The sequence below is a fragment of the Amblyomma mixtum genome, chromosome 10 (assembly GCF_055824585.1).
Source record: "Amblyomma mixtum isolate Tamu chromosome 10, ASM5582458v1, whole genome shotgun sequence".
NCBI lineage: Eukaryota > Metazoa > Arthropoda > Arachnida > Ixodida > Ixodidae > Amblyomma > Amblyomma mixtum.
In genome coordinates, this window is record NC_143021.1 from 157,935,943 (window position 1) to 157,963,120 (window position 27,178).

Sequence of the window (27,178 nt, forward strand, 5' to 3'; positions counted from 1 at the left end):
CGTAGTCAGGCTGATGATGATGGGGATGATGACGCTTTTAATAAGTTTGTTGTTGTTTTTATCCGGGAAAGTTGTGTCGACCGAACTGGTGCTTGTTGTCATCGAAGAGCGAGTGTCGAGTGCCTCTTTAGGGGCCGCCTGCTTGGATATTTCAGCGCGAATTTCTTCACAGCACGCGACGAAGCGACGGAGCGATAAGGACTTAAGCCTAAATCAGGCTGGCGGAATGCAGAAGTATGTTGTGTGCAAGTGAAGGATCATAAGTGCAAAGCAGCCAACAGGTATAATATGCGCTCTGGTGAGGACACAGGCACTTCACATCGTGGGCAAGTACAATCCGTGCGGTATAACTTGGTAGTGAAGCGTCTGGCCACCTGGTCTCGACTGGCGTGGACACCGTAAATCAGAGGAATCTTCGAAAGCAAGCTTTTCAACGAATCACTGAGGTGTTAACTGTGTAACGTGCATTATCCGTTAATGTACGGTGTGTGCAGTCCTTGCGGCTTTCAAAGCACTCTGGGTATTTTTCAACCACGCGAGAGATGGAACACCGTCCGCCGCGTTCGCCGATTCATTCTGTTAGGTATTCGTGCGTTGGGATGCGAAACTCGTGGGCACATTTTTGCTCTCCTGTTTCAGAAGAATGTTTACAAGTGAAGTTCTTTCCTGCGACAGTTGAGACTGGCGATGCTACTGTTGAGCTATGAAGAGTTTGTTTACAATGTTGCGTTCTGCACGTCGTTAGCAACGCTCATGTCTGCATAAAACGACTTTCACTGTGGTAGCACCACAAATGTTTTCTGTTGTTAATATATGAAGCAGCGCTTACTGTCAGTTCCCATGTTGGCCGTGAAAAATGTTTCTACCTGCCGTCTAATGACACTTCTATTAACCGTGCATGTAGCTAGTTGCATAGCCTAGCTTCGTTGTCTGCGTCCTTTTTAAGCAGGGGTTTACCGCCTTAAAGTTTAAAAAATGCCGCACGACGTTGTTAACTGGATCAGTTGCGTTCCATGTCGCTGTGTTTTGTTTGAAAAAAATAAGATAAGCATGAGATCATTCTTAACTTCAGATTTTGAAGCAAGTGGCTCTGAAAGGTAGAGTTCATGAACGCTGGTGATTGGACGTGTTGGTATGACGCGACTTTATAAAAGACCCAGACAGTGAAGTGTGTGATTACACGAACACGCATAGTTCAGATATTTATTTAGGAGAAATAGTGGCGTAGCCATAAATATTTTTCGCGGGTGTTAAATGCCACCGGTAAAAAAACAGAAAGAAAGAGAGCCTGCGCCCAAAAAATATATCATTTTTCTAGTGTAATAAAGCCGAACGTTTAGTTGTTTCCTTCACTGTAATATCTACATAATACGACTGCACACAGGACTCCGAGGACGTGATTGATAAAGAACATTTATTTTTCCTAAAAAAAAGACACTGTTACGAATTATCACGGATATTTACAATATTTTCACATAATATGCAACGACACAAAAGCTTCTGCTCTGCAACAAAGTCAGCGAACGAGTGGCATTTGTCAAAGCATGCCTTAAAGTGGAGAGTCGCTGGTCTACAACTTTCCTGCCTAATCTGTACGACAGATTATAACCTAGTTTACCTTCTCGTGGCCTTCTTTCTATAGTTATATTGAATTATAGTGGCCCCGCCATGTGGCGGCCGACTCAGCTAAGAGCGCACGGTGTATGCCGCAGGGCCTAGAGATAGCGCGCCAGATCCTCACACGCTATGGACTGGGCGTCCATCGAATTGCGGGAAGTTCAGAGTAAAGTATTATTTAAGCAACGCCTGAGGAAATTGTACGATAGCAGGTGGGCAGCTAAGGTATTTTGAATGCTTATACAGGAAGAGCGTTGACTCTGAAATGGCGGAAAAGAACTAGCAAACTATACCAGTAAGTATGCAGGACACGAAGACAGAGGAACAGCATTAAACGAAAGGTAAAAAATATGCCGATGATTACATGACTTCCTAATGCGAAATGTGAGCGCAGCTCCACAGCTGTTCCAGCTTTTTGATAGATTGAGGCAAATAATTCGAGCAAGGCATGCATGTACAATTACAGACAACTTATTTTTCACACATATTCCTTCTTCAAGAAACACTCCACTAACAGTTCTTGATTGTAATGAAGGAAGCTTTTTAGACGGAGAAATAGAGGGATATATGCTCGACTTGCTGCATCAATGATTGGTTTTCAAAGACGAGATCTGCGCAAGTATTTCGCGAGGTTTTCACAGCTGTGGGAGCCGTTACGAGCGAGAGGAACGGGATGTTCTCCCGCATAAGCGGTGAGACATTCCCGCATGTCTTTATATCTACATTAAAGTCCCCACCCATCCTGCCACCCTGGCAGGTGGCAGTGTTTCTGGGACAACGTTGTCAACGCAAAACCATGCAGCGCACATCTGCCACTACCGCCCCGCTTGCCTGGCGCATACTGGAATATACGTAGCTGTCTATCTGAAGATCCAACTCCACGCAACCTGATTTGGGCCCCCGGTCACCAGGGACTCCAGGGAAACGAACAGGCCGATCAGGCCGCCCGCGCACTCTCTCCCCGGGCTGTCTCCCTGTCCTTGGAAGGGTACTCCCAATCAGACAATCTGGCCATTACATTCAAACAAATCACCGATTACTACAAGGAGGAGCACCGGCGTTACCCGGTCCCTTGTAAGGGTCTGGATCGCGCTGACGAGCGCCTCCTCATCAAAATTCTCACTAACACTGCACTGTGCCCGGTGGTGCTTAAACATTTCAATACATCCTTTGATGGCGCGTGCCAGTTCTGTGGGGAGGTGGCTGACACCTTCCACATGGTTTGGGCGTGTCAATCTAACCCATCTATCCCCCCCAACCCCAACCCCACCAGAGAGGACTGGGAGGCGGCCCTGCTCGGCTGTCAAGACCTAAAGAGCCAAAAGGCCTTAGCTCAACGGACGCGGGCGGCGTTGCTTGCCAATGGGGCCCCGAAATAGGGGTTCCACGTAGTACTGTGAGGGAAAGGGCCAATAGAGTCCTACCCCAATCACGTTTCTGTAAAAAATTTAATTGCCCATAAATGTTTTTCACCACCACCACCGCCGCGTAGCTTAAAGCACGATTGAGGTGTCCACTGTTCCCTCTTGGAACAGTGGACACCCCCCCCCCCCCCGCCTAAACGACGGTCGCTATCCCTTGGGCAGCGGCGGCGTCTTCAGCCACCTGGAACAACATCAAATGTGTCTCACGGCGTGTCTGCACGTATTTGCGGTGGAGCCACATTTCTGATACCTGTATGAGGTTCACAGCGTACGAATAAAAAAAATTGGTGTGGTTAAGCGCTAGTTAAACCTGGTTGGTTGCGAAAGCAATAGAAGCAGTAGAGCAACTAGATTCAGATATAGTCTTCGTCGGTGACTTCCATGGCGAGACTCCTCGAGGCATCGCTTTATAAACGGTGCCTCGAGGAGCGCGGCACGACCGGCGGCTCCTCTTGGCTGCGGTGGAGAGAGCAAGCTGACGTCACGCGCCGCCGTAGCAACGGAGAGGCTGACGTCACACCATCTGTTAGGCGCGGCGGTGGCTCCTCGAGGAGCAGGGGGGGGGGGGGGGGGGGTCCACGGACCACGCGACGAGCGGTTAGACATGGCGTAGTATTGCTCTCGCAATAAAAATATATTCTCACAAGGCGACCAAACTTCAGGAAACACAACACGAAACTAGCATGTGCCACATAAGCCAAAGGAACACGAGCAGGCTCGGGACTCTTTGGAATAAGTAGTAACAACGCCGCCGAGGTTATGCAGACGCAAAGTACGGCCGTGCGCCTTATACTCACCCATAACGCGCGTACTTTCTACGCTTTCATATATTCCGTTTAGGCCTGCAACTATTACGAAAAACAGCCTGTTTCCTTGGCTGGCTGAGGCCTAAACTCGTTGCAGTTCTATCAGCGATTAGGATGGACGGAGTATAGCGGCCTTGTGCAGCTAAACCGCAATGCTTCGCTTTGTACTCCTATGGGCGGCTTAAGCGTCGTCCAACTTTTCTGCCTCAGTGTGTCGCAAAATCAAGCTGCGCTCAAATTTCGCTTTATGCCGAGCAGCAGAGCTTCAGTCATGAGTCAAATTTTTTTCTTTCGCTTTACGTGTAACTGCAGTTATCAGTCAACTTTTTTCTTGAACAGCTTCTCAGAAATAACAGCGAATCAGGTTTATTTTCTTTCAGGTGGGTCTTCATCTTCTTAAAGGGGGGATATCACAACTGGGTTAGCTGTGGGCCGAAGTCCTTTCGCGTTAATCCTGCAGAGCGCCAGCTAGGTCACCGCAGCCATGCTCATGTCACCCTGGCATTTGATGATTCTTGATCGCCTCCCACTGCATTTGAATGATTTTTCAATCGAATACGTTACCGTTAAGCGAGCGCCGGTGATGCGAGGTCTGTTAGAAAAGTATCCGACTTTATTTTTTTTACGAACACCTGATGGATATGAAACAAGCGCACTTGCATCAGCTGACCTTGAACCTTCCTGCGCATGCACGAATTTTTTCCCGTCTGCCGATAGCGTCAGTCGCTGTGACGCAGAGTTTGAGTGAGGCAGTGCGCAGTGCTCTCGTCGGTTTTTTATTGCAAGGAAAATGGCGGAGCGACCAGAGCAGCGGTACTTCATCAAATTTTGCAAGAAACTGGGCGACAGCCAAGTGAAAACCATTCTGAATATTCAGACGGCTTTCGGTGACGATGCTATGAGCAGCACACAGATTAAGCAGGGGTACAATTGGTTTAAAGACGGCCGCACATCGGTGGAGAGCGAGCCACGCTCCGATCGCCCATCAACACGCCGAAATGAGCAGGTCATTGCCGAAGTGAACGCTGTGGTGATGCGGGGCCGTCGTGTTACTATCCGAGAAATTGCGGAAGAGGTGAACATCACCAATTTTTCTGCACATTCCATTATCACCGAAGATTTGGCCATGGAGAGAGTTGCGGCAAAATTCGTGTCGAAGCTGATCACGGTGGAGCAAAAGCAGCTTCGTGTTGAAGACTCATAGGACATGCTGGATTCCACAAAAAGTGACCCCGACTTTATCAACACCATAATCACTGGTGACGAGTCTTGGGTGCACGGATACGACCCGGAAACCAAATCCCAGTCGTCACAGTGGAAGCATTCCACGTCACCAAGGCCAAAGAAGGCCCGTGAAGTGCGCAGCAATGTCAAAGTGATGCTGACTGCTTTTTTTACTCCCTCTGTGTGGCACACCACGAGTACGCACCCCACAGAGTCAAACAATGACCAAGGAGTACTACAGGGATGTCCTCCGTCGCCTACGTGATGCTGTGCGGCGCAAGAGACCGGAGTTGAGGTCAACAGGAAAGTGGCGCATCCATCACGAGAATGCTCCTGCACATTCCTCGCACTTGATTCAGACTTTTTTGGCGAAAAACCAGACCTCTGTAGTTCAACAGACTTCTTCCTCTCCTGATATGGCCCCCTGCGACTTCTGGCTGTTTCCCAAAATCAAGAAGCCATTGAAAGGAGCGCGATTTCAGACAAGGGAGGACATTATGGCTGTCACGACCGCTGAGCTAAACTGAATTCTGAAAGGGGCTTTTTCGGAATACTTCTAACAATGGCAGCACCGCTGGGAGAAGTGTAGGGAGTCCCGAGGAGACTGCTTTGAAGGTGATTAGGTTTCCAAGGCTCCAGCTATGCCAGTTTTTTTTTTCTTCGGCCAAATGTCGGATACTTTTCTAACAGACCTCGTAAGTTAAGCTGACCTTGCAGAAAACACTGGCACGCTCAAAAACTGGAATATACGCGTTTTGTTTGAAAACTTCCTTTTTAGTATTGAACTTCGTCTTTTGAAATTACTTCAGTCGTTCCATTATTTCCAATTACAATGCCACAGACTACTTAAAGGCAATTAACTCTGCAGTAAAGGATCGTTTCTCCGCTTGTTTTATAAAATTTATGACCATGACGAGCTGAAGTATGCGGCCATTTTTGCAAGCCATCTTACAGCTACTTCTGCAATGTAAATGCCATCGCATGTGGGGCCAAGGCCTTCTCTCAATATTTTCTTCCTTAAACATGGACCGAGTGGAATTGCCTTCAGCCGGAACGAAAGGACTGCCAGCGCTGTAAAATATGACCACGACTGGCAAGGACTGCACGGCGTGTCGTTGACGCCATTAGCAGACGTTTGTTGGCAACCGTAGCCGCAGCCGAGTGAGTGGCAAGTGTGAATGCCCTTTGTACACACACCTAATATTCGCCCACCAGCGTCGGCAATTTGCAGCCAGGTAGAAGGAACGCACTGTCGCTGTAATAGCACGTTTCTCAATTCTCTTGTACAGGATCACCGACCAGGATATCTCAGTGTCGGCATACTGTGCGGAATTCCTCTCCGGCTCAGTCTTGACTCAGAGCTGCTCACTCACTGACTTGGACAATTCAATTCAATTCAGTGTTTATTTTCCGGAAAGTGCCTGGAGGGTCTTCTTGGCTGAAAGCCGCTCATGCAGCTTGACTAAGGCCAAGAAGACCGTTACATAGCAGTATCAGTAACATCATAATATATTTAAAACAGACATGTTACCTCTAATTTGCAACAATAATGAAAGATTTTTACAAGATCCTTAGCACTGAAATTATAGCAGGTAACAACACAAGTGAAACAACATATATGTCAGAAAACACATTTCAAGAACGTGACAACAGCATTTTAAAATAAATTAGTAGAAATAAAGTACAAGAATAGAAAGAAAGAAAAAGAAAGCATAATAAAGTGTAACAAAACGAAAGTATTACCGAAACATGGCAATTACAAGAAAACAGTCCTCAAACCTTTTCTACTCAATTCTAGAATGTGTGTATTTTTGTTCAGTATAAATGGGAGGTTATGTGACAGGGCTTGATATTTATAAAATGTTCGGAACCTTGGACGAGCGAGGATCTTCTCCCAACTGGCGAAATGCGTCGCTTCTTTCTCCGTTCAGCTCGACCGCCTCCGGATGGCGAACCGGGGCGGCTCGGTCCGCCGGTGGTGGTGGTGGTGGAAAACGTTTATTTGCTCTACTTTACAGTTGTTTTTTTTTTGCGGCTTCAGATGGAGTCTTCCATCTTCTCTTCAGGTTCAGTTCGCCTAGTCCAGGGCCCCGCTGAAGGTAGCTGCCCTGCGTGCACGCCTTACTAGTCCTTGTCGGACTTTCAGGATGTCGCTGGGTAGCATCCTTTCCCACTGTTCCGAACTCGGGTTTTCTATTGTGGCTAGTTCGTCTATTTTCTGGCAAGCCCATGCAGTATGGTATAGGGTTGGTTTGTCTCCACACCACGGGCACTCGCTCTCGTAATGCGTGGGGTAGATTTTGCTTAGCATGTTTAGGCACGGCAATGTTCCCGTTTGTAACTGTCGCCATGCTACGGCGTCTTCTCTATTGAGTGGCTCAGTGGTTATGGCGCTCGGCTGCTGACCCGAAAGACGGGGGTTCGATCCTGGCCGAGGCGGTTGAATTTCTTTGGAGGAGAAATTCTGGAGGCCCGTGTACTGTGCGATGTCAGTGCACGTTAAATAACCCCAGGTGTTCGAAATTTCCGGAGCCCCCCACTACGGCGTCTCTCATAGCCTTAGTCGCTTTGGGACGTTAAACCGCATAAATCAAACCAAACCATCTTCTCTGTTGAGTTGTTTGTGCGGGGGCGGGTATTCTCGTCTGATCCCTCTGTCGTAGTTAAGAACCGGGGCTGCTCGGTCCGCAGACACAGTCCAGGAGGCAAGCAAGTGGCCACCGGTCGTCAGTGTTCGCGGCAGCCAGCGAACCGGAGCGCCGGCAGGGGGCGTCGCTAGCAGCTGCGCCTCTGTCAGACGGCAGCGGAGGCACGCCCCTGATTCAAATCTTTTCTCGACGACTTCAATCGACGGCCTTTCCGAAGGCCGCGACGGTTTCGCGCTCCACTCGGGAGCCAGCGGAGATCTTTTGTGGAGCTGCTTCCTGAGAACGCTGCGCTGTGGCCGCGGCGTGCGCTAATGGAGGCTGCAGTCACGTTCTCGCTGGATCTCTCCGATGGAAAACACGAGTACAAAGGACGAATCCAGGGCGGCTGTTTCTTTTGTGCATTGGAAATCGGCGGCGCAGGATACAGCCGATTCATCTGCGGGGCCCATGACATCACGTGAAATCAATATTCGGATGGAACTACAGTGATGCCGGCACAAAGACTGCATTCTTTGCCTCGATGTTTAAGCGATCGTACTTAACAATTTTTAAACTTCGTTTCCACTGACAGATTTTACGAGTATTGGAAATTTCGCTTTGAAAACATAAAATTGACCGGCAAAGAGTGATGATTGCAATGAGTCACAGTATTATTTAGACGGGACGCGGGTTAATGGCATCCTAGTCGAAGTCAAAAGCAAGAAATGGGCTTGGGCAGTGCATGTAATGCGAAGGCAAGATAACCGCTGGTCCTTAAAGGTAACGGAGTGGATTCTAAGAGAAAGGCAAGCGTAGCAGGGGGCGGCAGAAAGTTAGGTGGGCGGATGAGGTTAAGAGGTCTGCGAGGAATACGGTTACGGTGTGCGCTACTGGCGAAGGACAGGGTTAATTGGAGAGACATGGGAGAGGTCTTTGCCCTGCAGTGGGCGTACTCAGGCTGATGATGATGGTGATGATGATGATGAAGTGCTACTGCAATCACAAGTCTGCGCTTGTTTGCGGCAAATAGTTTCCATGCGTACAGGGTAGAAAAAGAGGGCAAAAACTGATATCCTGCTGGGCGGTCCGCCGAATGTAGTGACACCGCTTGAGCGAACAGCAGCGGCGCTGACTCTGTTCGAAGGCGGAAAGAAAGCAAGACTGCGTAGGGTGGGCAGCATGGCGATGCAGTTACGTTTCTAAACAAAAAAAAAAACGATATACTTGCTAGAAAGAAGGGCTGTTGCCGCTGCGCTTTACTGCGATTTTTTTTTTTTTTTTAGTGTCGCGAGTGAGCCTTATGTTCTTTTACTAGGGCGCAGCACTGCTTCACCGTTCGTTGCTAATGGATAATGTTCTATCCGTATATGAAGCGTATATGTTCTTCACGCGTCGATCCATGCTCTCTTATTGCCTCGGAGGCTGCATAAGCACGAAGGCATGGTAATATAATACTACTCATGCTTGAAAAACTGTACGCCCTGAGCTTAGTTGCCTGCTTAGCACAAGACCAACTTGTGCGTCGTTAATATGGACTCTGGTTTCCGCGCTACACTGTCAGAGTCGTAATGAAGGGAAATATTTTTTCAGCATAAGATATCATGATTAAAGTCTGTTTCAGCGCACAGAAATGTGAAGGGAACGAAAAATTTGGCGAAATGTTCTGAAATCTAAACACACAATCCTAGAAACGGTTCCATTCAACTAATCGCAGTGCATTTCGAAGAACCTGACACGCGCAGTGGCGACTCCACGTTGATCGAATTCCCGAAGAGGAACCTTCACTGCTCGAAGGATCTGCATCTGAGGCATTCCTTGCCGTTGCCTCCGCAACGGCCCCGTCACTATCTTCTTCTCCAGCTCTGTTTCTGCTTCTCCGCCTCGGGTTCTCGCTGCCACTTCTGTTCGCACAATTGCCGCTTTGCAAACGCGCGTTCAACTCCTTCTCCTCTTCGCCCTCAATAAGCTTCAAGGGCGAGCAGCGCTGAGTGTCCGATTCTGTTGTGGGCTTGCCGTTCCCTCTTTTAAAGGGCCACTGCAACACTTTTTTGAGAATTTCGCGATTCAAGGATTCACATCTGTATAGGCTGTAGGTAAAGCATGCCAAGTATTTTTGCACTAGCATTTGAATTAGTGACGTAATCGACGATTGAATTTTGCGCTTCTGCTGAATGCACTGGAGGTGTGCAAGAAAGTTCAGCGTGACGTCACGGAAGGTATGATTTCAAATTACCGCTTTCGTCAGCCACACCCTGCCCTGACTCGTTAGACGCTGCCAAACAACTCTCGGCAGGGTTTGCCTTCGGTGGCATTGGTTTTTTTTTCCTTCAAAGCTGGCGTTTGCGCGTTGGAAATGTATACCGATACCTTCGATGACGTCATCATGCGCCCCCCACTTGGCGTTTTGCGCGGCGGAGAAGCTTGAAGGGCGTCCGGATTTTAATCGGCGACTACTTCACTATTTCAAGCGCTAGCCCAAAAAGGCTTCGCATGCTTTACCTGCAAGTTTCACGCATTCGACCCTCTTAAGCTTCTTGATTTATAAAACCTATGCAGTTTCCCTTTAAGCAAGCTTATACTTACTGTGTTAGTCTAGGCGGCGAAGTTGCCTTGACACTCGCTCAAAGGTCGGGCTCTGCGCGAACAGCTTTCTTATTTCGCTGTGGCGAACGTCGTTCCGGTATTTTATGCGTGCGACGTGCGCCGCCAGTGATTTGAAATGCGGAGTGGTTCTGCCGCGCCGCGATGGCGATGTACCTGACGCCACAAACAGAGAACCGCCTTGGATAAGAGGCACCGTTTGAGCACGTTTGGGGGAAGGCGGAGATGGGTTGCTTGACAACCTCTGCACATGATACCTCATGACCTCCAGTTTAGAGGAAACATCGAATAATTCCAGCAGCATCGTAGTCCATAAAAATGTCACAAACCTATATTGCGTTTCGATCAACCTAGGGTGACTTACAGCTGTCCATATCACACCGTCAATCCGGTGATAGAGAATGGGGCAAAATACACCCAATCCCTAGGCATGGGATTGCGTCGAAATGTCAGCAGTCATGCAGAAATCGCGTAACCAAATCGTCCATGAAGTGTATGTACAGGCGACAAAAAATTAGGCAGTGGCTTAGCTATGGTTATAAGACTGAATATTCAAGCGAAAAGCTGCAGTTATGCTTGGTTTGACGCCATGACTGTCGCAGTTCGCGCCCAATGCACTGGGAGCACCACGATAACGGTGGAGGCATTCGGCCGTCCACACACCGCCTGTGCGGAGGCGGAGGAGGAGACGGTAATCGGCGCGGTTAAAATTCAGGGGGCACTTTGACTCTCTAAAGCGCTGCGCTAGTCCTGTGTGGTCCTCTCTTGTGTTCGTCTTGGTTGTGCTACTGTTCTTTTCTTACAAAGTGCTGCAAGGCGAAAGCGTTTCCTGGCGCACTGTTTGTCTTTTATTTTTCATAATTTTTTTCGTTTTATTCTTTGTTTTTGTTTCTTTTCTTACTTTTATTGTTCGTTATTTTTATTTCTCATGTTTTCTTTTTTCCAATTAATTTTTATTTTCGTTTCTTTCCATATTTGTTGTTTTATTCTTTTTATTTTCCATATTTTTAATTGTTCATTTTATTTTTTACATTCGTTTCTTTTCTTATTTTTATTGTTCTTTTAATCTTTCCTTGTTTTTATTGTTCTTCATTTTTCTTTCTTATTTTTACTTTTTCATTCCTTTACATTCATTCGTGAGAGCCATGCATTCACTAGATGCGCCTTTATTCATGCTCAAACCTTGAGCCTTCGTTGCGGAGTGGTAGCGTCTCCGCTGCAAATGCCAAAGTCCCTGGTTAGATTCCCAGCGTCGACGCAGTTTCTGTTTAAGTAGTGACGAGTCGGCGGCGACGGCTGCGGCCACCTGCGCCGCGTGTGGCGTTACTCGGTTTCGCGCATGCGCAGAACTGGCACATCTGTGCACCGGCTCACGCGAAGCTCGGCTACCACCCTTGTAGTGAAGCTTTTCACTTCAAAAATAGTCCTTCACAGGAATACTGATGGAGCTCCGAAGTGAGTGAATCTCTCCGCTTAGGAGCCCCATTAGACACTTTTAGTTGGGCGTGCGTAGTAAGTTTTAGTTGGGCGCACGCATCGCCTACTTCGTTGCGTACGCGTAAATGGTAGCGCCATCTAATGAGAAGACGCCAAAGCACATCAATGCTGTGTTGAAAAAATTTTAATCCGTAATTACTGATAACTAGGGCGGGTGCATTGCGAGGCTTTTTTTTTCGTTTCAAGTAGAAAAACTATGCAAATAGAACAAAATGTAACAAATGACTAAAAGCTAGACAACGGCTTCGCCAGCTGCCGTTCTGGGGAGGTAAACACACCGCATTTAGTTAGGCCTAAGAGCTTGAAAGTCGCCAAATTATCTGAAAAACAGGGGCTAGTTATCGCTTATACCTCTACGCGTGGGCTAGATAGTGTGTGTGAAATAAAAGCGAACCGCTACCATTTGAGCGAGCTATCGCGTCGAAGAATCCAGCGGTGACATGCATTTATTCCGAAGCGGGTGAGCAGGGCGTCGCCATCTTGTCAACAGATCCCGTAACGTGCCCGTAGTACAGTTCACTGTACCCGTAGCGCGCGCACGCAACGGCACGATACGTGCGTACGTACGCAAGCGGCCCAGCGGTACGGAACGTTCTGCGCATGCGCACTCGCGACCCGCAATGCTCCTGCGTACGTAAGCCCGTTCCGTACGGCCAACTGAAAGTGTCTATTTGTGAGCACCCGGCGCACGTAAGCCGACCCCGCCGCGCGGTCGATCCAGGCGGACGTGCTGTGCCTTTCATGTGGCGCTTCCTCGAACGCCGGACCACGCTGAAACCGCTTCGACTAGGCGTTTGGCGGCGTCTGAATACTGGGCGTCCCAGCCGGCTCCTACGCAGATGCGCGCAGAGCGTCCAAGAAGCATTTCTAAGCGTATGGCAACGAGGGCGGCACGTAGTGCGAGGCACGGCCGTAATGCAGCGCGTGCGGTGTTTCAGGGGCGGCTCTTGCAGTGAAGAAGCTACAGCGTTTTCAAGGGAATATACAAGTTCGGAATACACAAATTGCTTGAAAAAATAAAGTCGAATTCAGCTTCAGGCACTGATGGTATTTCAAACTTCGTTCTCAAATCATGCGCAGCAATTACTTCCGAATATCTAGCCATAATTTTTAACCTGTCTCTAACTAATTGGGATTTACCAGCAGACTGGAAGATGGGTACGAGTGCCTGTTCACAAGGGTGGTCTTCGGAACCAAGTGGTATATAGGCCAATATCTTTAACCAGTGTTTGCTGCAAGACTTTGGAACATGTTATCTACTCAAAATTAATCAAACACCTTAATAATAATTACTTTCTTGTTGGCTACCAGCATGGGTTTTGTTCTGGCCGGTCTTGTGTTACGCACTTAATGGAATTCTAGCATGACATTTACGCTTCCTGTGATCTGAGCCTACAGATGGATTGCGTATTACTTGATTTCGAAAAGCCGTTCGATACCGTTTCCCAGATTCTTCTTCTGCGCAAGTTATCCTTTCTCGGCTTGCCGCACAATATACTTTGCTGGATACAAAATTATTTGACAGGACGCAGTCAAAACGTTTTGATTAATGGCGCCCAATCGACAGACGTTTCCGTACATTCAGGTGTGCCTCACAGGGGTCAGTGCTCGGCCCACTATTGTTTCTGATCTACGTAAATGACATTGTCTACGGTATAACCTACAAAACTAGATTGTACGTTGATGATTGAGTCTTGTACCGAGAAATAAAACACGATTCCGACAGGACAGAACTTCAAAATGACTTCAACAGTATTTAACCTTGCTTTCGCTCCTGGCTGATGACTCTAAATATGTCTAAATGCAAGCATGTTCGTTCTACCCGAAAGCATAAACCGATCAATACACAATACTATTTAAACACTGAAATGATCTCCCAAGTAAGCGAGGCAAAATACCTAGGAGTAATATTTAGCTCCGACTTCGCATGGAACCGCCATGTAGACACTTTAACTCTGAAGGCTGCCCGCTTTTTAAATTTTATCAAACGAGACTTTAAATATGCTCCACAAGATGTAAAAAAACTGCTCTACATAACAAATGTCCGTCCAATCGTAGAATATGCTTGTGTCATATGGGACCCGTATATGCAAGTTCTTAACAACTGTTTGAAAAAAATTCGAAACCGAGCCGCCAGTTTTGTGTCCCACAACTATTCGCATCGTAGCAGCATCACTGGCATCAAAAACAGCTTAGAATGGCCTCTTCTAATCCCACGTCTGGAATTTTTTCGACTCGTGTTTTTACCAGACATATTTCAATTGTCGCACCGCACTGAACAAAGATGCCTATCTTTTACCACCTACGTATATTTCCCAGCGTCGAGATCATCCACATACGATTAAAGAAATGTCAGCGCTTATCTCAGTTTTCACATTCACTGTTTCCACGCACAATCACTTCATGGAATAATCTTCCCCGCGACATAGCTGCGTCTACATCCGATTCAGAATTTTCTGTTGCGCTAAAGGCTGCTCTGGTTTAACACTGATTGCCGGAGTCTGTATGTCGACTTGCTCTGTGCTTCTTCTCTTTACCATGTTTTAAGCTTAGGATATTTTTAGTGTGCGCGGCGACATTACCATGTATTTCCATTTAATTGCCAGTGTTCATTTCAGCTGATATTTTGCCGCATGGTCTTGCTATTTCCTATTGGAGTGCTTTTGCTTATTAGTGTTTTTGCTTATTTATATATTTGTTTGGTTTGGTTTGGTTTGATTTATGGGGTTTAACGTCCCTAAGCGACTAAGGCTATGAGAGACGCCGTAGTGGAGGGCTCCGGAAATTTCGACCACCTGGGGTTCTTTAACGTGCACTGACATCGCACAGTACACGGGCCTCGAATTTCTCCTCCAAAGAAATTCAACCGCCGCGGCCGGGTTCGAACCCGCGTCTTTCGGGCCAGCAGCCGAGCACCATAACCACTGAGCCACCGCGGCGGCCTCTTATATATTTGTTTCCTCGGCGCTAAATTATGAAGAGTACTGTGGTATACCCCCCTATTGTAATGCTCCTGCGGGAGAATGTAGGTAAATAAATAAATAAATAAATAAATAAATAAATAAATAAAAGACTTTCTGCACTGCAGTCGTGTGCATGAGATCAGATGTTCAAGCAAGGTCAGAAATTAAGTAACTGTATGGAGGGAGGGAGGGAGGGAGGTTGGCTTGGTTTTGAGCACATGGCAATACACAAAATCAGGTGGCACAAGGTGGCATATTTATTTACTTATTTATGTATTTATTTGTGCCGCACAGGCCACGAAGAGCATTGGGTGAGGGAGGCATATCAAAAAAGGAATATGCAGAAACAGTAAACCATAATAACGGTACAATGAATGCGGTACAAGGCAAATACACGAACGAACACGGAGTTGATACAAAACGGAATTAAAGTAATATTAAAAACGAAAATATAGGATAAAAAAAGAGCAAAACGTGATTATGCGAAAAAGAGGTAACCAGGGGCAACAGAAGCAGTGGTACATCAGAAAACAACGTTAAGAGCAAATAAAACTCTGGTACATTTCGAACAATGGACATCGTTCGATAGAAGAGAAGCCAGCAGCAAGACTGAATTTCAGGAGAGATTCAGTGAAATGAGGGAAAAGCAGTGGGCTAGGAAAGTTTTCACTTGTAGAAAATGGAGAAAGCGAACTAGAAAATTGTCAATTTGCCAAGCAAACTGTTATCGCAATGACACACACTCTCCAGCGTATGAGCAGTGCGGTTGCGGTGAAACGATCGGACACCTACTCTGTGACTGCCCTCGTTATTGAGCGAGAGCGCCGTTTCCTGACTGCTGCTCTCTACCGCTTGGACTCGCGTCCTCTAACAGAGTCTACGGTTCTGGGGCCTTGGACACAACCTTCATCACAAAGCACCCCTAAGATTCTTAAAGGACTCGGGGTTGTGTTCCCGTCTATAATCTTTACGTTTTTATTGCGCGTCCTCTATCCCCTTGACATAGTGGTCGATGGACACTTGAGAAACTCATTTCATTGCTGCTCTTTTTCCTTTTTTTCCTCTTTGTTCCCCTCCCCAAGTGTAGGGTAGCCTAACCTCCCTGCCTTTCTGTCCATTTCTCTCTCTCTCTCTAAAGCGGAAAACTGCCAAAGAAAATATCTACAATAATTCTTGGGGATTCTGTTTGCTGTCCAAAGCCAGGACGGGGTTATTACGGGCTAAGACGTATCGAATGAGGCACCAGAAGATGGACACGCTATGCGGTGCGTGTGGAGAGGACGAGGAAACGGCTGAACACTTCATACTTTTTTCTAAAGGACTTCACCCTACATTTAATGCTCTGGGGTTTAGGGACAGTAGAGGAAAGATAGATTTTGAAATGGGAGAAATAACCAAGCGGAGGTGGGGGGCCAAAGTCAAAGCAACAGTGACTGGTTGGTGGGCAGTGGCTGGTGTACAGGTAGACTGAGCTCCCGCCGTAATCACCACAGAGTGATTCGACCATACTTGACCCGAAGTAACGTCTTTCGCTTCTCATTCTTTCCGGATGCTATTGAGCACTGGAATAAACTGCCCGCTCACGTTGCTGAGTCTACAGGTGTAGCGGAATTCGTGAACGCACTTGGGGATTCCGTCTAGGCATGGGATTCCTGTAGACGCGCGCGTAACTGATTGTCAACTGATTGATTTCTTTTATAAAGCAGGTGGCTCTACAGTAGTGTGAATTGTGTTGCGTTTCTATGCTCTCTTGTATTGTATGCTCGAAGAGACTGGTTCATTCTTGTGTATATATGTTTCATTTTCCCTCCCTGTAATGACCCTCAAATGAGGGTTCACAGTATTCATAAATAAATAAAATAAATTTCATCTCTACTCCGAGGGCGGTCGTGCAATGGCTGGCACTAAAGGCGAAGGGAATCGTTGCGAACAGTTTACAGTTTAAGTACTAGCCGCGAGATAAATGGACGTCGTTCACCCTGAAATGTCCTCTCTTCTCTGGCAGAGGGCGCCCCCAGTGACGAGTTCAAGTGCCCGGAGCAGTTCGGCTACTACGCGGACGAGAACGACTGCAGCAAGTACTTCGTGTGCGTCTTCGGCGACGCCCTGCACGAGAGCTGCACGGGCGGCCTCTACTTCAGCGTCGAGCTGCAGACGTGCGACTGGCCACGCAACGTCCAGTGCGCCGGAGGTGAGCCTGTCCTCCTCGGGGGATGGTTGCATTCGTCGCGAGAAATCCGTGGGCTATGCAGGCATTGCGTAATCAGGTGCGCCCTTTGTGAGTTTTCTCAAAGGGTACACGAGAAGGAGCCGTATCCTGCGCGAAAGGAGTGAGGGAATGCCAATCAGGAAGGCCGGGTGGCGTAACCCCACGGCTATTATCTCATCAAAAAACGGCGCACAGAAAAACACGGAAAACACAGGGAGAACGGACAGGAAAAGAGCGCACTAGCAACTGAAGCTTGGTCGAAAAACACTTCTCACTCGGTAAGCACGCACCAGGAAATTCAGCCCGTGTCAACAAGATAAAAACCCAAATAAAAACGTGACGTTCCTGTACGATAGACAAACGGACTAAACCAAGATAAAAAATATGTAAGCCAAGAATTAAGACAAGAAACCTAAACCCCTGGGGTGACCGAAGCACATAATCAGCAGATGCGAAAGGCGAAACCTGCATTATTCTCTTTCGTTCAAATTTAAGCAGCGCTAACTTTTAGGACGAACACACAGGGGACATGACAGGACGGGCGCTGACTCCAACTATGTTTATTGAACACGTTTTTCGTAGAACATACAAGAAAAGACGACCGTGAGCGCATGCGCATCTGCGACAGAGCACAGAAGGAAAGGCCAAGAAAACGGGACGGGGGGGCAAGAGTAAAGTGAGGTGGCTTTCGTCCCGAGGTGGCCCGTCCCGTTTTCTTGGGCTTTCCTTCTGTGGTCTGTCGCAGATGCGCGTGCGCTCACGGTCGTCTTTTCTTGTTTGTTCTACGAAAAACGTGTTCAATAAACAAGGAGTCAGCGCCCGTCCTGTCATGTCTATCTGTTTATTCGTCCCAAAATTTAGCGCTGCTTAAATTTGAACGAAAGAAAATGCATAACCAACTAGCCCCGCAACGTGTTTTACTAAGTGAACTGCATTATTCACTCCATGTTTCGGACAACCATTCAGATGGTTCGGTTTTGCAGGTCTAGGCATACGAGGTTTTGAGCTGCGCCTTCGTGACCTCCGATTTCGTGCAAACACTACATTCTGAAGTATCTGTTTTGCAACAGGGTGTACGCTTGCTTTGTGAGCTGAGGCGGCCTTTTTCAGGGAAGAATACTGCCTTTTGGTGCAGCACCTGGAACAGGTCTGTGTCTCAAAGGATAAATAAAGAAAATAAATAACTGAGCGGATAAATTACAAATTTGGATTTAGTACTTCAGAATCAGAGTGCAATGCCAGTGAGGAGTGCAGTACATTACTACAGTGTGCCAAATAACCATGTCATGTCTTCTTCAAAGTCGCATTAAGGTAGCAATAAACTGATAACGCTTTCTGCTTTTTAGTAGTTGCTTCAAGTTCTAAAGCAATTGTTTCCCTCTGCACTGAAGTACATTCATTAACGGCTTCTTTTACCGTCTTTCATTCAGAGGAAATATAAATAAAGAAATGATGTGTCCGTCAGAGCATTGTTCCCGCCTTTTTGTGGTACTTTGCTGCCTTTTTTATCACAAATATCGTTAGGGCTGAACTCTGCTCTAGGCTGGAGCGAAAGAAATCGTTGCCAAAGATGCCCACTGCAGGCCACGTGGCCTGAGGCTTCTGCGATTGCTGTCGGACTCTAGATACAAAAAAATTCCGTGCACTGTCATCGATGCTGCGCTGGGGTGTGGTCACTCCAGGAGGCGTATGTGAAGGTCAATCCTCAAGTAACGCAGTTGTTTCATGACGAGTATAAAGTACGAGGGGATCGTGGCAGTTCCTCATATGGAGACTTCCGAAGGCAGGCACCACAGATGCTAAGCATTTAAGAGGAGGGAAGCGTCGTGAGGAACATGTTGCCCCAGGATAGAGTGCAGTACTGCGGACTGTTGGATCAGTTGGTCAAACATTATTGAAAACAGTTTTTTCCGCAATACAAACAAGACTGAGAACAGCATACAGATGAAGCGCAATCTTGTATCCAGTAGTGGTAGTAGTAGCAGTAGCAGTAGAAAACTTTACTTCCCAAAGGAAAGGAGGTGATGGGAAGATGCGGAACGGAAAGCGCCTTTGACCCAAGAAACAAATATGCGTAGCCCAAAGAACTCAAAACAAAATGCATGCAAAAAGAAGCAAAATCTGCGCAACTGGTCGAAACAAACTGACAGCGATAATTTCGCAAAACGAAACCTAGGAGGCTGCATCGCTGATCAAAGCAAAGAAAGAAATGTAAAAGTAAAACTGGTTGAAACAAACTGACAGCGATAATTTCGCGAAACGAAACCTAGGAGGCTGCATCGCTGATCAAAGCAAAGAAAGAAATGTAAAAGTAAAAAAGGCAAACAGATTAATCACCGATACCGAGAAATCCAAAGACAGCGGCTGGCTAAGAAAACCCAACTTTTTTTTTTATCAGATGTTATCAGATGTTATATTCACACATGTGTCGGACCATGTCTTGCTGAAGGATCTGCAATGAAAAACAAGTTCGCACCATAAGTGGATCCAAATACGCTGCATGTTCCCTCAGCCTGTCCTCTAGACAGCGCTTTATATGTCCTATATGCACAAGACCGTAACAAAGGGAGTGATACAACCACAGTAGAGGAGACATACTTGGTGGAGTACTTGATGTCGCAAAGTTTCTTTTCGGCCGGGGCGTGCCCGTTCGACACAGTGCACAAACTAGACAGTTTGCAAGGAGCCATGAAAACAACGTCGAGGCAAAAGTTACATTCCGAGAGTGTTTGCGTACACATGGAAGGACTTTCGTTCGTTTATTTCTTGTTTGTTCTTTTTTACCTGAACAACGGTTCACCAGTTCCTTAGGCAAGTTCTTTCGGACACACAACTAAGCATCGACCGCTGAAAGCCTGCAGTTTCTGAGCGTTAGCTCTGTGTGACAAGATTTTGACTAGGACTCATCTCAAACGGGTGCTTGTTATGGTGTTCTCCCTCTGTAGCTTGCCAAGCTTCACTTCACGCATTAACGTCACAGCCTTGGCTTCTGTCTTTCGCGGTTGTAGCTGAGAACTCCCTTCTTGATATTTAGTTTTCGAGGATCAACTGCAGCTGCGAACAATGTCCATAGTCCTTTTCACGGATTTATTAGTGTAAAATTCACAGTGCCCTTTTTACTGTGCATAAATAAATCTTTCTAAGAACTATTCACCGTGTGTTTAGAGGGTGTATTTAGGGAACTTCTTTGAGAAGACAGCGCATAAAAAACTATCAAAGGCCGAGGTGGAGCCTCAGCCCGCTAGCCAATGTTTCGGCGAGAGAACTTGAGAACCTATCTTCGTCTGGGAATCTTGTCAAAACGTTGCTAATGGAACTGAAACTCGCCCTTGACCAATGTTCATTTTGTTTTTGTGTTACCAGGAATCCCATCTTCCTGCCTTCTCAATAACGTGGATTAGGACCAGTAAGGCATAAAAGTTAAGGAATAATAACGCAGTAAATTTCGATTCGCCGATGACATCGCCTTGGCAAGCAACTCAGGGGACGGATTCAAGGAAGCGGTGCAAGATTGAGAACCTAGACAGGCAAAGCATAACGGTGGGTCTAAAAGTAATTATGCAGAGAGTGACAGTAATGTTCAACATCCTTGGAAGGTAACAACAGTTAAAGATAAGCAGCGGAGCATAGGAAGTGGTAATGGAACGCATGTACTTGGGGCGGGTATACTGACCGCAGATTCTGACCACGAAGGTAAAATAACCAGACGAATAAGACTAGGGTGGGAAACATTTTGCAGGAATTCTCATGAGATGAGTAGCAGTCCACCAGCATCCCTCACAAGAAGAAAGTATATAATGAGAGCATATTAATGGAGCTCACCTACCCTATAGAGGCGTGGAGCCTAACGAACAGAGTAATGAACCTAAACTGAGGGCCGTGCAGCCAGCTATGGAAAGAACAATGTCAGGTGTAGCGTTAAGAGATGGGAAGGCAGCAGAGCGGGTCAGGGAACAAATGCCAGTTAACGATATCCTAGACGCAATTCGGATGTAGAAAAGGTCATGGGCTGGACTTGTAACGCTAATGCATGATATACGATGGCCCCTAAGGTTAGCAGACGGGATTCCAAGAGAAGGCAAGCTTAGCAGGGTGCAGCAGAGAATCAAGGGGCCGATAAGACTTGGACGTTTGCGGGTGTGCGGTGGTATGGGGACACAGGGGGAACTAATTAAAGGATGGGAAAGGCCTTTGTCCTGCGTGGGACGTAGTTAGGATGCCAATGATTAATATTCCGTGCTTGGCCCAGGTTAGGCGGACACGGGCTTTTAAATATCCGACTGTGTTTGCTTTGGTTCTTCTCTAAGGTGAGGAATGCAAGAAGGATTCTTTCCAAGACTCTCGTTAATCGGTTGTTCACTTTCCTATGTCCCATTTTCCGCAACAGCGTCCCGCAAGGCGACGACGCAAGCACCGGCCAGGAAAGAAGAGACGTTCAGCGGAAGCCAGCGCCGCAGTGGCACACGCAAGTCTTCCGGGGGTCGCCAGACGTCCGAAACGACCAGGCCGACCCGGTTCCGAGGCCGCCCCACCACAACCACGCTGCGTACGACCACGACCACGCTGAGGACGACCACGACGCCGGCTCCGCCACCGGCCACGCGACGACAGCCGACGGCGGCGCCCGAGTACCAGACGCTCTACGACGAAGACGACAGTAAGAACTCGGAAGAAGAGGAGGAGAGCGAGGAGGTGGACGACGACAGCGGCTCGACCGAGGCGCCGGAAGAGCACGACACCGTCTCGCCGGGCCTCGAAGAGCCTCGCAAGAACGTGTCGCCCAAGACGCCCCAGTCCAACAGCTACGACCCGCAGCAGCCACAGTACGACGAAGCAGTGCCACAGCTGGTGAATTCCGATGGCAAGATCCTCGGATCGGACGGCGGACGCCCGGACAAGTTCATCCCCGACAAGCAGCCAGCACAAAAGCAGCCGGACTCGCTGAGCGTCTTTGTGAAGCCCCTCTACCGAAACACTGGCGACCAGAAGGACAAGGAATCAGACCAGGTCTTCAAGAGGGACCAGACGGCCATCCTGGCCGCCCCCAATCCCCATCTGGACGACGAAGTCGTGATCCCCTCCGTCTACGGTGGGAACAGCGCTCGCGCGCCTTCCCTGGGCGCCGCGGACGGCCGCAAGGATGTCGTACTGGTGACGTACCCGCGAGACCAGAGCAGATACCAGTACTCGAGTGGAGCGAGTAGCTACAACGACGACGAGAACGAGTTCCGAGCCTTCCTGCAGGACCAGCAGCGCCAGCAGCTGCCGGGCGCCCAGCCGGACGTGCAGCGGGTGCTGAGCGACTCGAGCGTGCGGCCGTCCAGCCGGGGCCGGAACAGGGACGCCCGCTTCTACCCCAGGACGCAGCAGCAGCAGCAGACGCTGGTGTCCCAGATACCGCCGCCGTCGCACGTCACGGTGCAGAGGGCCCCGCTGCCGGTGACGCAGACGTACGCCTACGAGAACTCGGCCACGCAGAGGGCTACGCAGGCACCCACTAGGGTGCCCACGTACCCGTCCTACCAGGACTACGACCACAACTACTCGCTGCAGTCGGAGTACGCGTATCCGGACGAAGAGGAGCCCTACCCGACCACCACGACCCCCCGGCCCACGAGGCGAGTCAAGTACAGGACCACGACCACCACTACCACCACCACCACCACCACCACGACGACCCCGAGGTATACGTTTGCGCATCTCACGGCCCGAATACACGGGAATGCGCGTACCCGGCTATAAGTTTGTAGCTTGGTGCATCATTATATGCGTAGCAGAACATTCCCCGAATGAAGGCATAATCAGCAAAGGCGTGCAGTCTATCGCTGTCGAACGGGTAGAAAGAAAAGCTATGGGGCTTCATATAAGCATGGCCCACTCGGTGGCTTGGAACAGAACGAGCGACGGAAACAGAGTTTTTCGCTGGAATTGTTCCGGCTTTGAGAACATGCTTCACTCTTCTGACTCCTAGCCGTACTGACTTGCTAAGTTGACTGGACTTGCTCTCAGGGTGGTCCTAGGTTGAAACAGAGTTTTTTGCTTGAATTGTTCCGGCTTTGAGAAAATGCTTCACTTTTCTGACTCCTAGCCGTACTGACTAGCTAAGTTGACTGGCCTTGCTCTCAGGGTGGTCCTAGGTTGAAGCTTTGTACAATATGGACGAATGTTTGTCTGGCAAAGAAAGGTGTGAAAGTGTTTTTCGTTTCCGTTTGTGCTTCCTTATCGGCACGTTAAAAGTGTTGATGGAACGGCGGAAACAGACGTGCGACCAGGGCCTTTAAATATTTCTGCAGAAACAGCATTGACGCATAGCGCAGGAAGAGGGTCGCAAACTAACTCCAAATTTTCTGGCTCAGAAATAAAGTGGGCTTGTGCAGGATACATGCCACGACAAAGAAGCCTGCCGAGGATGAGTATGAGTGAGTGAGAAAAAAAATGCTTTGTTGTTACCACCTTGTTTACAGGGATATGTTTTTGTACAATGTCCCCCCCGGCAATAATGCCCTTGTGGTGCTGCAGGTGCTTCAATAAAAGATAAATATTATATGTCAGGAGGAAGAAAAAATATGTGAAACAATCTTTTACATTAAAATGAAAAAGGCGGCGTCTGTTGTTCAACCATCTACGTAGGCTTATCTACTAGCTTTGGATGTAATCTATCAGGCGACAGTTGCTGGCGCATATCTCTCGCCCAGTGCACTCGTCGAGGACGATGCTGTGGAAAAATAGCCCATTTTGTTCTCTTATACGTATTTTGGGGCGCCATAGAAGCACTGCTGTTGCGTGGTAGTTTCCTTTTATTTTACTACATTCTTTTACAAGAAGGTTAAAAGAGGTAGTTTACGTTTATGCTAATTTGGTACAAGCGTTTTGGCTGGCTGTTTTCTATGGTTTCCTGCAAATTACGCCTTAATACCTTGTTCCTGACGCCAACATTTAAGAAGTCCGCATACAACCTTAACTGATAAAGTTTCTACGGCGCGAAAAAATGCTGCTGAGGTGTGCATGCACCTCTCAACAGTACTCAATTGGTTTCATTAGCGTACCACTCTGCATTGTTTAAAATCCTGCTTAGTTATAGTCTGGACGCTCGGTATATACCTATATAAACGTATTTTGTTTATTCATTGTATTTGAGCGTCGTTAGGATTCATACGTGACACACATATTTGGTTGATATGTACTATGCATTCAGTAAAGCAGCACATGTCCAGCATTTTCGAACAAAAATTTTGAATACTGGAAAGTATTAAACTACTGATATAGAAACATTCAAGGTAATGGTGCATTCTTGCAGTGCGTAGCAAAATATTTCTTTTAAATTTTTGCACCGCTCGCATCGAGTGGTTAAGACTGCCATATAAAAGCAATGGAGAGCGTTTCTGACCATAGCAAAAGCGTTAATAGCGAGAAAATGTAAGCCTGCTGATGGGAGGTGTATTTATTGTTTTAGCGAAATATTACGATATACGAAAAAATTAAGTTCGTATACTATTTGCGGTTTCAAAGTGCTTTTGTCCAGAATTGCTGGTTACGACCAAATAGGAGCTTCCTGGGCAACGTCACAGTGAGCGCTATCGTAGGATACAACTTTAAAAAATAGCAGTTGCTAACACTGGGCCGCGATCCGCGGCGTCCTGTATAACTCAGCTGGCCAATCGGAACACTCAAAGAAATCAGCTTTTTAATGTTTGACTATATCAAACAATCCACGTATCAAAATTATAGAGCTCATAATTTTTTTGTTGTTGTAACAAGTTTCTTGTTTAGGTAACAAGAAACGGTTAAGAAACGGACTACTTTTTGTCGTGGAGGAATTCTGTGCGCGGAGGCTGAATATAGGCGGAGCTTCAGTGCAGACTTAAGTTGTATCCCACTGTAGTATTTCCGAGCTTGAAAAAAAAAACTTTTTTTCTTTCGGCCGCCTCGTTAGTGTTAGCCAAGTGGCGCATGAGTTTCTCTTGTCGGAGCCCAGACCTTTTCGCAGGCCGGCACCCACCCGGCGGCCGCCGCCCAAGGGCTTTAGCCGTCCTGCTACGCGGCCGCCGGTACCGCCGACCCCGGCTTCACCTCCTGCCCGGCCGCGAAACCTGTACGCGACGCCCACGCCCCTGGAGACGGCCGGCCGCTGCGAGGCGCGCAAGTGCCGCCTTCCCGACTGCCACTGCGGTGGACCCGAGATACCTGGGGACCTGCCGCCGCTCGAGACTCCACAGGTGGGCGCTCTCTTCTGGGAAGGCGTGTACGCATCATTAGACACCTTTAGCATACCGTGTACCGTGTTACCGTTACCGAAGTACCGGGAACCCGCCCGCCGCCGGTGAGCACACGCTGATTGGTCCCGATGCTGCAGGGTATCTGGTGCCATCTGGCGTCGTCAAGGTGATCTGCGCATGTGCATTGCCGGCGCGTGGGCTCCCGGTACCCCGGTACCGCTAACAGAAATACGGTTTGGTTTGGTTTATTGGGGTTTAACGTCCCGAAGCAACTCAGGCTATGAGGGACGCCGCAGTGAAGAGCTCCGGAAGTTTCGCCCACCTGGGGTTCTTTAACGTGCACTGACATCGCACAGCCGCGGGCCTCTGGAATTTCGCCTTCATCGAAATTCGGCCGCCGCGGCCGGGATCGAACCCGCGTCTTTCGGATCAGCAGCCGAGTGCCGTAACCACTGCGCCACCGCGACGGGTAATACGGTACACGGTATGCTAAAGGTGTCTATTACTAGCGACGTAGCGTTAACTGTCCCAGAAAACCCGGCGTCGTCGCGGGCCGTAACGTCCCCAGAGAAGCAACCTATGGGAGACAAGGTCGCGTCATCATAACCTGCCCACCATGGCAGGTGGCAGTACAATAATTGTTTGGTTGTGAAAGGTTGTTCGCCAAGAGCAACGTGGGACTCGCCAGCCACGCCGGCGGCTGTGTTTGAAACAGCCACCTGCCGTGGCAGTGGTGCACCACAGCATCAGGAATAGGATGAAGACTCCGAGGCGGCTGTCAATGTAAAGTACATAATCACCAGTTCCGCTTAGGCGAACATTAAGCCATTAGCACTATCACGTCATACCCTTAAAGTGTAGCTGCAGTTTCGCCTGCAGTTTTTGTCCATGTTTTTAGCGGGACACTGTAGACTAGCACTAGTCCATCAGTTTTGTGAGAGGTTCACTGGCGTGGCAGAAAGGAACTGGGCACGCAGAGGCTAACAGTAAGTAAGTAACCTTTATTTCAACATCGCAAAGATGCTAAGGGCGCAGCCAAAAAGCCTATTAAAGGCTTTACGAGGGGCTGCGCCTCGTAGAAAAACTTGGTAACTTCGGCGTGAGAGTTAACTATGCAATGAAATCTATTTTTAACAGAAACAACAGGGCGAAATGGCACTTTCATATAATGTTTAACTAAAGACTGTAGAAAAGGGGAAGTACAATTGCGGCGAAGAGGAAAAATATACACGCAGTGTAGAAAACATTTTTACAGAAATGCACGCTTTCAGTGAAGTAAAAAAATAATTACGTTATCTGCACACTGTAACTAATCAATTTTGTTTAGAAGAAGGGACAAGGTGTAACTAATGCTCTGCCGTCCGTAATTTGTTCGGGTTTGCGGAATGATGAAATGATTTTTTGTACGCGTGCTGTAATTGAGACTTGCGTTCAAGCCTGTACAGTTCCTTGAAGAAGATAGCTGTATTTGTGGCTGTAGTCCTGTAGCTCCTTAATAAGGTTTGTTTGTATTGCTGTGGGATAGGAATTATATTCAATTTACGAAAAATCGCTTCTGTTGGTGCATCTGGAGAAACGTTGACGATGATTCTAAGGGCTCGTTTTTGTAATCTATGAAGCTTGCTAACATTCGAAAAGGTGGTGGTCCCCCAAACCAAAAAGCAGTAGCCTATAACACAAGAAAATAGGGACTGAAAGATAATTTTTTTACACATTGTGGTAAACAATAGCGCAGCCTAGAAAGAAAACCCACTACCTTAGCAGTGCGAGTGACGTGACGGGATCGTGCTTTGGAAATCAGGTGCTCCATTCTGAGCGTCACATCGGCTCTGGTGCCAAAGATCGCTGCAGTAGCTGCTTGCTATGTACGGGTGAAGCAGGTAATCTACTTTATGACACCTCGCCCCTGTTGTGCTCAACCGTTGTATGGAATGGCATTTTATAACAATGTGACAGTAAGCTGACCACCTTGAAATGGCTCTCGTACAGAAAAA

At 47.9% G+C, this 27,178-nt stretch overlaps 1 protein-coding gene across 1 annotated transcript in view; it reads left to right on the forward strand.

The window, feature by feature from the left end:
* Cda5 (Chitin deacetylase-like 5) overlaps window positions 1-27,178 on the forward strand; it is a 249,832-nt gene that overhangs the window by 206,971 nt on the left and 15,683 nt on the right. The window contains exons 2-4 of the mRNA XM_089564058.1: window positions 16,765-16,950; window positions 21,356-22,652; window positions 24,956-25,184. Coding sequence (XP_089420184.1) covers window positions 16,765-16,950; window positions 21,356-22,652; window positions 24,956-25,184 — 1,712 coding nt within the window. The remainder of the gene's footprint in view (window positions 1-16,764; window positions 16,951-21,355; window positions 22,653-24,955; window positions 25,185-27,178) is intronic.